The 16,892-nt window shown below is 43.6% G+C and overlaps 1 protein-coding gene across 1 annotated transcript in view; it reads left to right on the forward strand.

Moving 5' to 3' along the window:
* The first annotated feature begins 929 nt into the window (after positions 1–929).
* Positions 930–16,892, forward strand: part of LOC126644459 (sucrase-isomaltase, intestinal-like) — a 57,756-nt gene continuing 41,793 nt past the window's right edge. The window contains exons 1-7 of the mRNA XM_050323833.1: positions 930–966; positions 3,629–3,863; positions 4,279–4,417; positions 4,510–4,655; positions 13,903–14,071; positions 14,676–14,772; positions 15,557–15,669. Coding sequence (XP_050179790.1) covers positions 930–966; positions 3,629–3,863; positions 4,279–4,417; positions 4,510–4,655; positions 13,903–14,071; positions 14,676–14,772; positions 15,557–15,669 — 936 coding nt within the window. The remainder of the gene's footprint in view (positions 967–3,628; positions 3,864–4,278; positions 4,418–4,509; positions 4,656–13,902; positions 14,072–14,675; positions 14,773–15,556; positions 15,670–16,892) is intronic.

Raw genomic sequence — 16,892 nt, forward strand, 5'->3', positions numbered from 1 at the left:
AGCAGCAATACCAGTCAGTGTTGGTCTATCATGCTTTTTGGCCACTCAGAGGGTGTACACACAAACCATTTGGGTCTATATCACAACTTTGAGCAGAAATTCCAGTGAAGAGTGGATTTACACACAAGACTCACGTGGGAGTCGTTTTTGTGCCTGGTGGACGGTCCCTGTTCCCCTTGGCCCAGTGGGTAAAACCCACCCATTGTGTTGTGCCAAGATACACAAATGATTGCAACAGTGTGGTGACACCTGGTTTTGGGGCTGTCATCAGGAAACTCTGGGTAGTTGTGGGCTTTTTTAGTGTGTGTCTGAGATTCATATGAATATTGTAATTTTCAACTAAACCAGGTCTTACCATAGAACACAGCTTTACTCTGAAGGCTCTTGCCATCAAGTAATTGGAAGAAAAATGTCATTTTGTAAAGGTCACAGTATCAAGTGTCTTGTTTTAATGGAGAATTCTTTGACTGTTTGTTTTTCTCCAAACATAATTTTTACTGTAAAACCACATATGTGACAGAAGATAATATGAAATCAGAAAAAGGTGAGCACTAGACTCTCATTGTCTGAAGATGTTTGTTTCAAAAAAAAAAAAAAAAAAGAGGGTGGTCTCTGAAAAATTAATTATCTAAGAAGTCATGGGAAAATCATGTTCTCTCTCAAAGTTGGAATTCAGAAGCTGAGCAAGATTTCTGGGCAAATTACTGACTACATCTCATCTGCTTAGACACATTCTTAAATACAGGTAAGGTCATGTTCTTAAATACCGGCAAGGTCATGTGTTACAATTAATCACATGAAAGATACGAATGTTGAGAAAATATTTGCAGTGTTTCTGATTGTGTATGGGAAACAGTGCTTGATGTGCCCCTGCTTTGTATAAAAGGCTCTAGACTGCCTGCAGAAGTCCTCCTTCGACCACAGCAAGGATGAGGAGCCTGTGTTTCTTGGCCGTTGTACTCGCAGGTAAATATACGGCACTTGTATTTTGTCATAGGCTTCAAAAGCAAAATATACGTGTGGTAGCAACAAAAGACCATTAGAGGAGGTGATCGTGTTCCATGTAAAAGGAGAGAACTGTCATGGCACTGACTCGACCTGAGGTGACTATGGGAGGACAATAGAGCTGGCTTGTTTAGAAACATACCCCAGTCCTACAGTGTATTCAGCTCTTGGGCACCAGCACAGGCACACAGGGCTCAGTGGGATCATTCAGCTCCTGAAAGTGCCTTTGAAACAGACGGATGAACCGAAAATATAAAGACTAATGCTATTACATTAAAAACCATGTGGTAATACTTTAATTCCTTCCTTATACCTTAATTTTAATCTTAATTTTGCAAAATTGAAGTCAAGATTTTTAAAAAAATCAATGAGGAATGTTTTTCTTGTATATCTTTTCAATTACCTTGCTTTAGCCTCTGTTCCCATGGAAATTATCGTGAAAAAGCAGCAAGTAGCCATAGCTGTTTCTATATATTCAACTGCTTGTTTGGATCTCCTATGTACGTTTACAGGCATGGGCCATAAATACAGTGAAAATGATGCAGAGATTTTTTAAATTATTTTAAAAAGTAGGGAAAGAAAATTACATCTTCCCAGTTGCTACTGTCACGTTTGTACTACAATAGAAGTAAATCCAGGAACAAGGGATAAATGAGATTGCAGCCTTGTTCAGCTGCTTATACCTGCAAGTGTTTGTTTTTAAAATTTGCTGGAAAATGTAAACTTTGCATTAATGAGAGAAAAAAAACCGTAAATAAACTTTCTAGCTTCTGCTGGGGTGATATTTCTTCCTTTGAACTAGCTTTTGCATTCAAAATATCCTTCATAAGAAGTATTTTGAAAGTATTTTACAATACAAATGAGTTCATAAAAGTCTCCCACAAACCTATGCTATGTAAAATGATGCCACATTAATAATCTGCTATAGTATGTTCAGTCATACTCTTTGATTTCAGCAGTGAAAATGCTGATGCTGCGTTTGACTCACACTGGAAAACACACCCCAAAGTGAAATGAAATGTGATGGATTTAGTTTATTTTGCGCCCCAAGAAGAAATAATTTAGGGATTGCAGAAGGATGCTCATAGTCCTATTATGCTTTAGGTGAAAAAGAGGACCAGAATTTAGAGCTTTCCTGTGTGACAGATCATGAGGGGTGAATTCTGGACAGAGAGCAGTCAGCCTGTGGGGGACATCACACTCTGCCCCAGAAAACAGAGGTGGAAGCCAGTCCTGCCTGCCAAGCAGCTGGTAAAGGTATTCAGCCAGATAATTCCTGTTAATTCCTACCTCAAGAAAATGATACGAGGTGCTGTGGCAGTGAGTAGCGAGCTCTGCTGAGCATCCTGGGAGCATCAGACCTGTGTGTCAGATGTTCCTGTATAGAAGGGGGGATGAGAGTTTTCTCAAAAGAAAAATGTAGATGGCACTCAGCTCCTGCTTTTCAGCATTCTCATCCCCCACTTGGAAATCAACTCTGGCATTGCAGCATGATGGCATTCTCTAGTGAATCTACTGTTTTATTCTGTAAATTTTCCCAGTATATATAATTATTGCTTGTGCACATCTGCTTATAAAGTTCATTCTATGGAGAAGCCCAGACTGCATCAGCAATCATGTTTTAGGCTTTCAAGCACACAACAGTCCACATGGAAAAAAAAAAAATTAAAGCAGAGGTATTAGTCATTTTATAGAAAAGAGCAATTATCGTTCAAGTAGATTTAATCTTTGAATATTGCCGTAATGACTAAAATGACATAAATTAGCTTCAAAGTAAGAATGCTGCCTGAAGTATGCCTGCTCTCTCTGAGAATATGTGCTAACAGCAGTTTGTCAGCATGGCAGGGAGCTGGTCTTGTGGTCCCCCTGCTCTTGAGAGGTTCACAACATGCAGAGGAACTACAGGGCTCGACCTTCAGCTGTAAAAAAGATTTAGCACCTTATTAAGGTTTTTTTCAGGATGATTCTGCAAATGACTAATATGTGCCTTTTCTTTTACTGCTGGCATCTCCCCTTTACTTGTAGCCCTAATGTATTAACACAAACTACTAATACTGCATATGTATCATAATCATACAATATAGAAAAGAAACACAATGCAAACATATATATATAATCAGTATTTTTCTATTTATATCATACAAGTGCGTGCTGATATCACATATTTGTATCTCTAAAGATAGATAACCTCTGTGTATAACACAAGAATAAATATACAGAAAATGTAACATTTTAATGTTGATAGCAGTCCTTATCAAAGCATCCCTCCTGTTCAGCCAGCCTGCTGTGTTGCTCTCACGCCTCACCAGCAGCTTCTATTATTTATTTAACTTTCCATGAGTATTTCAAGCAAGTCGTGCTTTAGCTGAGCGCAAGCAGCTTTGAGAGCTGAATAATACAGACCCACTGCCTCAGCTTGTAAAAGAAAGTGGCTGTTGCTCTTGCTCTGTCACGAGCAGGCTGCTCTGCTGTCATCTTAGTCCAAGGGACCATGGGTGCTGGCCCTAAAATGGGGGAAAAGCACATTAAAAAAAAAAAAAAAGAACTAAAGAAGTTTGTATTGCTCTGAGAGGGTTTTTTAACGTGTTTCTCTGCTGCTCTGTCTGCTTTTCCCCGTGTCCAGCCCTAGGCGGGTGCCTCGGCTCCAGCCAGGATGCGCAGTGCCCCGGGGCTGTTGCAGTGAAGCAGCGCATCGACTGCCACCCCCAGCCGGGCGCGTCCCAGGAGGCCTGCGAGGCGCGGGGCTGCACCTGGTGCAGCACCGATGTGCCCAACGCTCCCTGGTGCTTCTTCCCTGAGGACAGTCCCTACGGCTACTCCCGGTCTGGGAACACTGAGCAGACAGACAAAGGCTGGAGGTGAGTGTGTGCGGCTCCTTGGGTGCTGCCGGCTGGCCCTGCCGCACAACCACCGCCACCGCCCCGGGGGCTCTCGCTGAAGACTCGTCCAAGATTCTCTGATACTCATGCTCAGCTTGTGACAAGGAGGGCGATGGGCACGTTTCCCTGTGCATATGCCGTGGAACTGGGACTCTGTGCTCTCACCACACTGCTGGTGAGGAAGTCTGGCAGGGCCACAGGCTGGTCCCTCCCACCCTGGGAGCTGTGTCCCAGAAGACTCTGAGGTCTCCTTGCTTTGGTGGCACCTGTTTTATCCATTAACATCAGGGAGAGCCTAGGCTGACCTCAGGGATATCTTCTCTTGACAATGAAATAACGACTTATTTTGAAAGAGCTGACAGAGTAGTTTGGTTGTTACCCCAGCCCTCCCCAGGGTGGTCTCAGGCAGTGATCGGTGTTTCCACGGCAGGGTCACGCTGAACAAACGCCAGTCCTTGTCGCTCTTTGGAAATGACATTTCCCCGATCGTGTTGGAAGTGGAGTTCCAGACAAAGGACAGACTCCGGTTCAGGGTGAGCATTTGAGGGGTTGGAATAATTTAACCAAAGCAATGCATGCTGAGTAGTGAGTTAACCTGCTCGCTTCTCACCTCACCTTGCTTTAGATCTACGACCCCAACAAGCAGAGGTTTGAAGTCCCACTCAAGATCGATGGTCCTGGGGTTACCCCCGAGGAAGCCAACTATGAGGTGGAATTCTCAGAGGACTCCACGCACTTCACAGTCAAGAGGAAAAGCACTGGCACCGTGCTGTGAGTACTAGACGTGATTCATATTGCTTTTTGTAGAAATTAGGTGTCATGGGGCAAGCACTGTTTCCTCACATGCTAGTGCTTGGGTCTGTGAGACAAGGGAGTCAGAAGCAAACTGGATGTGATATAAATGCAGATTTATGCCTTGTCCCTGAAGGACATTCATTATTAATAGGAGTATGTACCTGGATAACAATCATCTACATATGTGTATAAAAGGATATTCAGCAAGTCAAATAACTTTTAAGGCTACAAAACCATGGCTTGAGAAGCTGGTAGATTCAAGTCATCAAAGCACTGAATTATGAATTCTAAAATTTGAGGTGTCAGGAATTGAGCACCAAATCTCCTGACTCTCTCCAATAGGCAGGTCTAGATGACTAAAGCTCAAAGCCACAGAGGCCATAACTTCCACCATTGTCAGTGAATGGCATTGCCCCTCTGCAAAAATACCATTTGTATTCTCAAGCTGGTGCTTCAACATCAGCAAAAGCTCCCCTCACTAATAAATGTCAGCAGGTGTCATAATATCCCCTTTCATCAACACATCTCTACTGTGTAATGCTACTTAGGAAGAGAGTCCCAAGCAAGGTGCACTCCTGCCAGCTGCTTTTGGGAATAGTACAATGAATAATGGTAAGGATAGCTTAACATGAGTGATGCAAATAAGACAATACAGCCTCTAGAATGGTCTGCAGATGGAACCACCATGCTGAGGTTTTAATGAGCTGATCATCCTTTTAAGTTACAGTCTCATAGCATCTCCTTATACATGTCATAGTTAATTCTGTAAAGTCTTCTTTTTGCAGGCTATTGTAAATGAATGTATTATGCATTACTCCAATAACAAAATAATTTAATTTCTCATTAGACTTAACAACTCTGTGTAAACAGTGGACGAATGTTAAAGGCCCAGTTTTCTTCTCCTCGTAATAAGAGGTTTCTGTACAGCCTTATTAATTGGAATGCTGATGTAAGAGGTGAATGCATAATGAGACACGTGAGTGGCCTAATTCACATTCAGCCCTCCTCATCTTCAGTCAAACCCCAGCAGTTTAGGCTCAGTTAGTCAGCTCATCCTCAAACTTGAGACATCCCAGCTAAGGGAAGAGGCCTGCCATGGAGTAGATGCAGGGCCTGATCCACTGAGCCACCAAAGGTGCAAGTCCAGCGAGAGGCAGAGGAGCACAAGTCAGTCCCCATTGAGCAGGTTTCCAGGAGTGCACATTCACTGGCCTGCCGTGGGCCAGAGGAAGCCTCTTCCATAGCCCTGGCAGGGGGGCACCCCATGCTCCCCAGAGCCAGTGCCCAGCAGTGGCACAGGTGTGGGGTGCAGCAGTGCTGTGCTGCAGAGCCCGGGGAGGCAGAGGGCAGCCTTGGTTAGCAGGATCTGTACAGCACTTGGCAGCAATGCTCTGCTCTCAGACATCCCCATGGGTAATCATATGCTGCCTCCAGGCAGGTAGAAAGAGTGCTCCTGAAAGCCAGATGACCCCCAGAAGAGGAAATTGTGGGTGAATATAATGCACAGTGAATGGGCTTTATCCTGCAAACAATGGCAGAGCTGCTACCAAAAGATTCTCTTCAGGAGAGACATGGGATTTTGCATAAAGAAAAGGAAATTATATGTTGCTGAGAATTTTTGTTTCATGTGAAATGGCACAGCAAATACTATAGACTGAAGGATCCTGTCAGGGAACCATTCTCCTCGCAGCTGAATCATATTTAGAGTTATATTCCCTGTCTGAGCAAAAATGCTTTCTTTCCTTTTGTTTGCTTGCCTGTGCATCCTGTCAGAGTGAGGGAATGCAAGTGCTCAGGGATAGCTCCACAGCTTGTCTTAGAGGGATTCGCAACCTCCTTAGCCACCAGAGGTGCTGTGCAGATGGAAAACCTTTGAAAACAGGAAAGCAGGTTATATATGCTGGCCTAAAAGCCGTGGCTGGCTGCATTTGCTTCACTGTGGAGGATGAACCCTCAGCAAGAAGTGTTACAGGAGCATCCCCATCAGTGGCTGCATTTGGCTGGCAGGGTCCAGGGGAGCACTGGTGGCATCTGGCACGTTAAGTACATTTTCATGTTAGTTCAACCTGCCCAAGGGCAGATTTGTATGCTAAAACCCAAATCTTTTCCTGTGGGCTCCCTCCAGAGTTGGTGCTGCTGAGCACCCAGCCTGCCTGGGCCAGGCACCAAGATGCACAGCTGGCGGTCTCTATGGCTGCACCAGGTTAGGACAAGTGTCCCTCAGAAACAAGCCTAACACCTGGAGGAACTTCAGCCTCCTATTTTAAGATGTGAAGGGCCATGGCCTTGCTGTCTCAATGAACAGCTGAATCAATCACATGCACACAAATACTGCTCAGAACAGCTGATGCGGGCAAATCAAGCCTCTTCAACAGGTGCTGCAGTTGCACTCCCCAGATGTGGGTGATAATGACTTGTGTCTGCACCAAATCAGGTAGGGGTTCTCTGCTGAACCTTTTAACATCTCTGAGGAACTCTTTCTCATCGTAAAGCAATCCCAGATCCTCAGATATCTGTTTTACATGATGCTTCTTGTCCCTTGCTAGCAGCTTCACACTGCTGGATGATGCACCCCCTAGAAAAGCCTAAATTCCCTCATGATCCCCAATGTGCTCTGGCCCAGACGACAATCCACCTGGGGATGGAGCAGTCTGTCCCAAGTAGAAACATGGTATGGGTTTTGGCTGTGCTTTCAAAGTGCACGCCTGTATTTCCCTACTCCCCTTTCCATGGTGCAGTGTGTCCTGCCATCCCTGTCTTTGTGCTGAAGGATTTGAAGTGCTGGGGTAGCTGGTGGCAGGCTCCTGTCTGTCAGCTTGACAGAAAACCCCATCTCTGCCCTGCCACTCTTGTGTGCAAAGCCTCCTCCTTGTGGGGAATGATTTAATTCCACCCTGGAAATGCTAAAGGGGAAAGGCAGAGAAGGCTTTGTGGTATTCCTGAATGTGCTTTATTTGCTGCACATGAGGAGACTTCGCTGTAGCTGAGCTACCCAAGGAGGGCAGGACAAACTCAGAGCTCCTTGTAATCACAATAACAGGAGAGAGGAATAAATTATGTGAGGGGACAGACGTTAACAGCTGATTGCAAACCTCATGCAGAGCCAGGAGCAAGAATAAATGGCCAAATCCTGCTACATTTTCAGCTTGCTCCAAGATAATCAAGTGACAGCCATTGCTTCACCTGCATGGGGCAAAATTTAGACAGGATCATGGAGGGAGATGATCCAGGTGCTGCTAGGGGCTTCCAGGACCTCTTGGGCTATCTCCCCTCTGTTCCCAATAATGCCTCCTTACCTTTTTCCTTCTCTCCCACTGCTGTCTTGTTCTCTGTCCCATCCCACCCACCCTCCCTACTCCTGCTCCTGCTCCTGCTCCTCTTCTTTACCCTCTCCAATGCTCCTGCTGTTTCACCTGTAGCCAGGGAACATCCTTTTCTGTGCCAGTAGCTCTCCAAAGCCGTGGGGCTGAAGAGATGTCATGTTCACACATTCACTGGTGAGGTGCCAAGGTGGTCAGATGAGACCCAGAGGCAGGCAAAGCTCCCACTCCCATCCAGTGTCAGGTGTTTCCTGTTTTTTCTTGGGAAAACCAGAACCTGTATCTGATTTAAGGTTGCAAGTCACAGATCTGAACCATGAGGGACAGGGACTGTGGGACTGGGTCTCCTGTCCCAGAGGTGAGGCTCCCAAACTAACATCTTCATGGGACAGCAGAGGCTGCAGGGAGCCCCTCTCCACTTCCAGCATACTTGGAAAATAACTGCTTTGGCAAATTGGTGTGATCAATGGCAAAGTGCTTTGTCAAGAGATTGCTTTAGTTTAGTAAATCCTTGCTCACAATATCCTAATTGATCTTGCAGCTCTAACAGCTCTCCTATTGTCAGTCAGGTTTACTGTTTACAGTAGCAAAAACAGGAGAGAATATACTGTGTTGTAGTAAGGCAGAGAGGGAACTAAACAGCCTCTGTGTTGTTTTGTGGCACATGCACTCAGGTTAAGTGCTCTTCTCCTTCCTGCTCCTGCCACACTAACAACAGCAACCACTGGAGGAGGTAGAATCAAGAGTGAGCACGAAGGCTTCGAGAAAGCATATGCTTCCTCAAGAACAGAGAGTAAAAGACTGGGAACTGTTTGCTCTGAGACAGTGATAAATAACAAATCGTTCTGCAGATTACTCTGTGGGACTCATTGCCCCAGGGCAGCACTGACATGGGAGGCTTAGCAGGATACACATTCACGCACAATAAAACATCATCTGTATGGAAAGAAACCAAAACAACCCAAACTATTTTTGACTCCATGTTTCACAACATCATTTAATTCTCTGAAAACAGCCAGAAACTTCCTCCCTAAGCAGATTATTGCAAGACTGGCTCTGAGTGACATCTTATGCCTTCCTTTGTGATATCAGGCCTGGGCCTTTGCTGGAGACAGGCTGTAGAGGGATGGACTACTGATTTGATTCTCCACTTTAATATCCTGACTTTTTCTTCATGATGTCATACAAATAATAGAAGGCAGAGCCTTTTTTTCCAAACAAACAAGATATGGGCTACTTTCTCTCTATTAAGAGTTTGGAATACCTTATTTGCTATCACTAGGGAATATACGGCACAAATAACCAAAATCTAATCAAGATTTTCCCTAATTTCCAAATGGCTGCTGTAGAGTTCAGCTGCCCTTTTTATTGATTGTGGTAGTAAGCACAGACGCCACTTACCATGAAGACATTTTTACATAGGCAGGGCTATTAGAATGATTTATAAAGCTATTGTCTTAAACTGCAGTTTTGCTGAAAGCAACGGGAGCAAACTGTATGCATCATGGGTAGCTTGGGTTTGTTCCTAGTTTGTAAGAGCCAATATTTTAGTCATCTAATCATTAAGATTTATGTTACATAGGAAAGAAGTATTGTAGGGCTATCACTTATCCAAGTGTTTTTCAGAACAGAAATACAACATTATATATCCAGTCACTTATAGGACATCCTGATATTACAGCAATGAATACAGTAGAAGTAGAGCAGAACTGAGTCAATAGCTGTAAATATACCCCACAGTTCCTTTTTTAAAAAATGTCATGTTTATGGAAAATCTGTTGGTTACTCATGCTGACTTTCTCCACCTATTTGATAAATCACCTTCAAAGTAAGATAAGCAAATAAAAATTCATTCTTGGTGTTCCTTCTGCAGTCCAGTGGTGTCCCAAGAATCACAGCTAATAAGGAATACAGCTGTTGTGAAACAGTGTGTTATGGTTTAACCCCACACCAGCTGCTGGCTCACTGCTCCTCAAAAGATGGAGAGAATTGGAAGGGTACAAGTGAGAAAACTCATGGGTTGAGATAAGAACACTTTAATAATGGAAAGAATATATAACAATGATAATAATAATAATGACAATAATGATAATTATGATGATAATAATAACAACCACCACCAATAATAATAATAATCCAATTAAAAGGAAAATAACAGAGAGAAAAATAAAACCCAAGCAAGAAAAGTGATGCAAATGAAAACAATTGCTTACCACCAGCAGATTGATGCCCAGTCAGTCCCTGAGCAGCAGTCTGCCAGCCAACCTAGTTTTATTGCTCAGCATGAAGCCATATGGTCTGGAGTATCCCTGGGGTCAGCTGAGGTCAGCTGTCCCAGCTGTGTCCCCTCCCAGCCACTTGCACTCCCCCAGCCTACGCACTGGTGGGGCAGCATGAGGGGCAGCAAAGGCCTCAACTCTGCTAAGCACTGCTCAGGAATATCTAAAACATCTCTGAATTATCAACAGTTTCCAGCACAAATCCAAAACACAGCCCCACACCAGCTACTACGAAGAAAATTAACTCCAGCCAAAACCAGAATTTAGTGTCTAAAGTCTCCTAATTCTAGAGGCTTTGTAAGACCACTTTTAGAAGTGCCACCAGCTGCTTGCTCATGGCAGGTGAGTCTGTGCTTTGAGCCATTGTACATATTGCTTTTATTGGTCTCAACAAACCTCAGTGGAGCAAGGCTGTTCAAACAGGTAAATTCTCATGTCCAGTTCATGTTACAAAGGACTGATGATTGCACCCCTGAAAACCATTTTGTACTGCCTTTTAGTCATGCCCCTCTAACACTGTGACAATGTCAGTCATGAACTACAACATGAACAGGATGTTTTATCTATCTTCCTACCCACCTTCCTTTAATACTGCTTCCTCGGTCCTCTGCAGTTATGTTTCATCCTGGTGGCCGGTGGGTTGACTGCTGGGTATGAAACTAGTTCCCTTGCTGGCCAGAAATGTTAATTTTTACACAGACCTTCTCAATCTGAATCATTCTTTTTTCCTGATAAGAGGTTAAAAATTAGAGAGATTTACTCTTGAGTGTAGTGCACAGCGTTTGGAAAAAAATGTTAGCTTTCACCAGTCAGACTCCCAGGACAGGCCTCAGCTGACTGTTTGCAGGCAACAGACCAGGCAGGTGTTAAGGAGGCCAGTTTGTATTTTCATGGGCAGGAGTGTCCCCACCACAGACACACTAAGAGGTTAAGACTTTCAGCAGTGAACATGTGTGCAGCTATTACTCCTTGAGCAAAGAGAAGGGTTCTCATCCTCTAAGGCTTTGCCATGTCTAACTGCTGGTAGGGATTGAATTTTTGACAGTGAATGACTGTTCAGCTGTATTTTTAGATTTTTTTTTAGATCCTTTCTGTTGTCCATTAGAGCACCGTTATGGTTCGTAGGGCTCTTGAAGGAGAACCGTGCAAATTCCTGCACACAGGATGTCATTTTATGCTCTCTCCTCTTTTGTTCCTTCTATCTGCTTTAAACCAGCAGGAGGGGAGGTGGGAGAAATAGAATATTTTTGTTTATTGTATCCAAGTGTTTAAGGAATGACAGACATAATTTTCTCATTTAAATGGTTGTTCTTTGCCAACACCACACCAGCAAACATGTAAAGTAATAGAACAGCCTACTACAGTGCACTGCAGAGCACAAGGACTCTGGAAGCTGCTTGGGAATGGAGGCAGAGAAAGGGGAAAACCTGACCATGCTGTCCTCTGGATGGAGATGACATAACGATGCCCAGGAAAAAAGGGAGAGTTATTACCAGCCTTTTTATGTCCTGGTTAATGCTGTGTTTAGTGCATAGCTGTGCTGGTGCGTGGAGGTCTAAGGAAAGAGGGGGCTGCTGGGGGGGCAATGGCTGGTGGCACCGCATGGGGAGCTGCACTGGTGGGGGTGGCAGCCCTAGGGGATCTGAGCGATGGAGGGGTGCAGAGCAGGGCACTGTTTTGGCGATGTCATGCAGAAGTTGGGTACGTGACAGTTGCCTGAAGGAATGCATGAGTCATAAAACAATGTCTCCATAACATATAAAGATATGGTGGGGCAGAGGGTTTGTTCTTAGGATTGCAGTTTGCACCACCCCAATGATTCTACTGGTTAGGGAGGGGAGTTGCTGAGCTGAAGTACTTTAATGCCATGGTAACACTAATTGCTCTCATGATGGGAAATGTCAGTGCTGTAATGTGGATACTACAAATGTACAAAGCCTCATGTCCTCTGAACAGACATCATGGAGAGTGCTCAATGAGTTAGGACAGATATTTAAGCTCTTCCCAGAGCATTTCCCCTCTGGCATCCTTTGCTTTTTGCATAACCCTGCGGTCTGCTCAGAGCCGTGACCATTCCTGCCTTGGCACAGAGCAGAGCTGTGTGACAGCTCTCCTTTGGACAGGAATATAGCTCCAGAGCCCACCCCTATTCCCACACAGCAGCAGCCTCTTGCAGAAAGGCCTCTGTTTGCCAAGGGCTGGATCTAATTATCAGGGATATTTTGTGTCCATAACCCTCCTAAAAGAAAATAATCTTATTCGGTGCTGCGTGTAGGCGGAGAAGCTGATGAAAGGAAGGGAGGGAGGGGTTACTGCTGGCAAGAAAAAAAACAAAACAAAACAAACCAAGAGCTAAATAAAATTCTTAGTTTTCCTACTTGTAAGAAAAAAATACACGAACCCTTCAAGTATGTGTGCTTGACTTCGGATTTGTGTGCTTGACTTCGGATTTGTCTGGGACAATTTAGGGATAGATTGGGCCTGCTTTTTGCATGGAGAGGCAAAAGGGTGACTTGAGCATCCCAGTGAGTGGCTGTCCTTGCTTCCTCATGAGGAGAGCAGGCCAGTGTGGTGGGAGCAGTTGTGCCTTCCCAGTCCTCCCAGCAGCAGGGAGTTGTCCCCAGGCAGGGGTACTGGTGGCACGGGTGGCAAGCCAATCACCAGGGAGTGCTCCCCTCGTGGGCACAGCGCTGCTCCCCACCGACACAGCCCATCTTCCTCTTCTCTGATTTACCAGTCAATTTCATCAACCATTTAATTTTGTCAAAATCATTGACAGAAGACCATTAAAAGGAGAGTTATGCCACTTCTGCGCTCCATGGTTTGGGCTCATTTATTTTAATTATCTGTAACAAATTCACAGTTAAACAAGGCTTGAGAGGGTGCTATTTAAATGTGGTACTTGTGGCATACACAGGACCATTAACAAAACACTTCTCTGCAGCTTGACTCTTTTCTCCACCATCTAGCTTGCAGCTCATCATATCACTAGAGATAGGAAACAGAACGTAACACCTAATTAAAATGTGAGCCGGTGTCCACAGATGATTCAGTAGAAATAAAGGCATTAAGCTAGTGAGAGAAGCAGGAGAGAGTCATCACAATAAAAACATCTTGTTCAAGCAGACTCGGGAGGAAGCTATGCTCCTACCTTAGGCACCTGCATGAAGATGGGGATAACATGAGGTATTCAGGTCCTGATACAGAAAAACATTAAAACTAAAAGCTGATAAAAAGTAAATGTCTGTTGTTCTCATTAAGAATTCTGAACTCCACCATGTAATAACAATTTTTAGCCTTTAGCGTTGGTTGTCATAGAAATATCACAAGCAACCACTTATTTTGGTAATAGGTTTATAGATAGTGTCTTCTCTTATTTTAGTTGTTCTTTTCCAAAATTATATTGATGCATTTTTTGTATAAGTAGGTGAGATATCTGCAGCCATTGCAAGATGAATTTAAAGCATGTTAGGTTAAGCATGTCAGAGGCATGCATAGAATTTAATATTTTTTAATATTGTTATTCTCCAAAAGACATAAAAAGTATAAATAGCCAGGCGTGGACTTAAGATTATACATACCAAGGATAAGCAAACTAATCATGTCTCCCTCTGTTTGTCACAGGTGGGACAGTCCCCTGGTCGACCTGTTTTTCTCCAACCAGTTCCTTCAGATCACCACTACTGTGCCCTCTACTTCTGTGTATGGGTTTGGTGAGCATGAGCACCCGACCTTCAAACACAACATGGACTTCAAAACCTATGGCATGTACACGAGGGATCAGGCACCAACGGTAATTCAGTTCATGCAGCACTTTGTCCTCACTTGTATCACCGAAAGGAGATAACAAGCATGGAACCTCACAAGTTTTGCAGATATCATCAGTTTTAATTAAATTTTGAAGCCTTGAGTAATTTTGAGGGTACTTAAAAACCTTTCATCAGAAACTTTCTCACAGTGCAGTTTTCAGAAAAAAGTATTTTGTGCGCCAAGATTCTGGTTCAGAAAAGCATTAAATTTCATGCTCAGATCAATCTCTGTTCATCCAAACAAGCTGGACTTCAGCAGGACTCATTAGATATTTGGCTAAACTGGAGTCAGTGGTTGATGAGTCTGTTTTAACTAGCAGGTGATTCTTACCCATGCCATTTTGGAGGGTTTGGCAGAATATGAAAGGTTTAAGTGAGAAAAATTAAGAAGTGCCATTGTGATGAGGCAGAGAAAATAACTCTTTTCTATCAATTTGACTTCACTCCAGTTTAGATGGAAAAATCCCCCACCTTTCAAAACAAGTCTAACTATGAATGAATTTCCTTGTCTATGCATATGTAGCTATCTGACAAAACTATGAAAAATAGCAAAGTCAAGCCATACCTCATGTGCTGTTTATGTTTCAGTCATTTGCCAACCTCTATGGAGTTCACCCTTTCTACATGTGTGTAGAACCTGACTCCAATGCCCATGGTGTTCTCCTTCTGAACTCCAATGCACAAGGTAAAAAGATATATGGATTTCCTATATAGATTGCATATAGAAAGATGATAGGTCAGTAAGTATACAAAACTGCTTTTTCAATGTGATACAAATATGAGTGACTGTTCCCTAACTAAGCTTCCAGGAATTACTATGGAGTTTTCAAAAGGATTTCATTAGAATGACTGTTTAACAAGGTAAGGTATTTTCAGAGAAAATATATGCTAAACTTTTTTTTGAATATAGATATACATAGAGGGAAAGAAGAAGGTGTAGGAAATTTCCTCTCTGAGATTGGCATAACTAAATCAAATCAGTTTAAGTTGGTCCTGCGTTCTATCTGTGGAGAATAGTTTTGTATGTTGCCATGGTCACCTTACTTTATTAATCTAGTAGTATAATTTCAGAAAATGGGAATCTTCACATAGTCTATAAAATCACTTTCCCCTGGCAAGCAATGGCATCCAATAAGAAGATTAAAATAGCATAGAGGAACCCTAAACACAAGCTTTTGATCCTTTTTATATAAATGAAACTGAAATAAATGGACCTATGCAATCTGCTCTGTGGGGGTTTCTGTGATGTATTGCTGCACAATGCCAGTCTGAATGCCTCTTAAACACTGACAGTCTTGGAGCATTGACCACATACATCTCTAGGAAGCCTGGTCCAGTGTTTGACCACTCTCTTGGCAAAGAAATACTTCCTAATGTCAAGTCTCAGCATCCCCTGATCCATTCTTGATTCATTCCCATGTATAGTGCAGAGCTGGTTTGTACTCAGAACATCTTTTTTTCCCTTTTAGATGTTACTCTGTCTCCAAACCCATCTTTGACTTTCCGCACTATTGGAGGGATCTTCGACTTCTATCTCTTCCTGGGACCGACCCCTGAAAATGTCATTCAGGAATACACTGAGGTTAGTAGAAAAGTGCATAGGGCACACGGGGCAGTGTCTTGCAACAAAGTCCCATCAGGATCTGGTAGTATTAGGTAGTGCATCCAGAGAGTTGTCGTGATCTGTTTGTACAGAGCTGTAACTTCAGATCCGTGAGAAAGCTGGCATATGCTCCAGCATCTGTGAGCAGTCTGAGTGTTGCAGGCTGGCTGGGTGTTCAGTGCACATCTCCAACCTTTCCTGCAGTGTTTCAGAATGGGGTTCAAGAGTACATTAAAGGGATGCAATGATTAGAAAAGAATCTGTTTAAGCTTACTCTTCTCTGGGCTGTCATAATTTTACAGTCTTTGTTGCATGACCATGACTGTATTCTGACACTGTGGATGGAAAAAAAATAGGCAGAATGCAGATGGGAATGTTTGGGAACTTTACATGTGCTGGATTTCCGAGGTGTTGGATGGACTTAAAAGGCTTCAAGCCTTTATTTGCCAGTGGAATTGCCTGTTGATTTTGGAACCGTCAGCCTGTTTTTTACTAATGAAAATTGCATGTAATCGCATTGGAGAGCATAGATGTGAAACAATACATTTACTGCTGTCTCACAGAGCGCAACTACTTTCTTTCCAATTGCCCAGTGTTTTCCAGAGAACTGAGACTACACATGCAGATGGCTGTTTTGGAAGTGTACATGCAATTCTTACCTAGTGAGGACTTCACAAATAAAAAGTAGCAGATGAAATGTTTTCCCTCATCACCAAATTCCAGGTGATGCGTTAACTGGGCCTTTGCACAGAGAATCGCCACCTCAGACCTAAGCTCTGTACATAAAGAAATCAGTGTCAAATTTAAAGCATGTGGAGCAAAGCTGAGAAGGGGCATGCTGCTGTGAGAAGGAGGGGTCATGTGTGCAGACCTAGAGAATTAGGCTGCAACTGGAAGTGCTGAGCAGCCTGTGGTAGAGCATCGCAGAGCTGGGCACTCAAGGCTCACAGTGAGAGGTGCATGTGCTCTGCTTTCCCCTGCAGCACCCCTCAAAGGGGCCTGAGCTCTGATCTTTAGCAAATCTTTTGTCTTTCCTGGCTTTTCAAAGCCTCAATATCCTATGCTTGCCTTCTTTTTAAGTACCTGAAATGGGAACAGAAATACTGTGGTTCAGACTACCAGGGTGGTAGGTTCTGTTAGACCTTCCTTTTCCATGCAGAGGTTCAGGTTGTGCCTCCCAGAGAGGTGGGAGGCTGATGGTG

The sequence above is a fragment of the Myiozetetes cayanensis genome, unplaced genomic scaffold (genome assembly GCF_022539395.1).
Source record: "Myiozetetes cayanensis isolate MyiCay16 unplaced genomic scaffold, myiCay2020 scf3, whole genome shotgun sequence".
Lineage (NCBI taxonomy): Eukaryota > Metazoa > Chordata > Aves > Passeriformes > Tyrannidae > Myiozetetes > Myiozetetes cayanensis.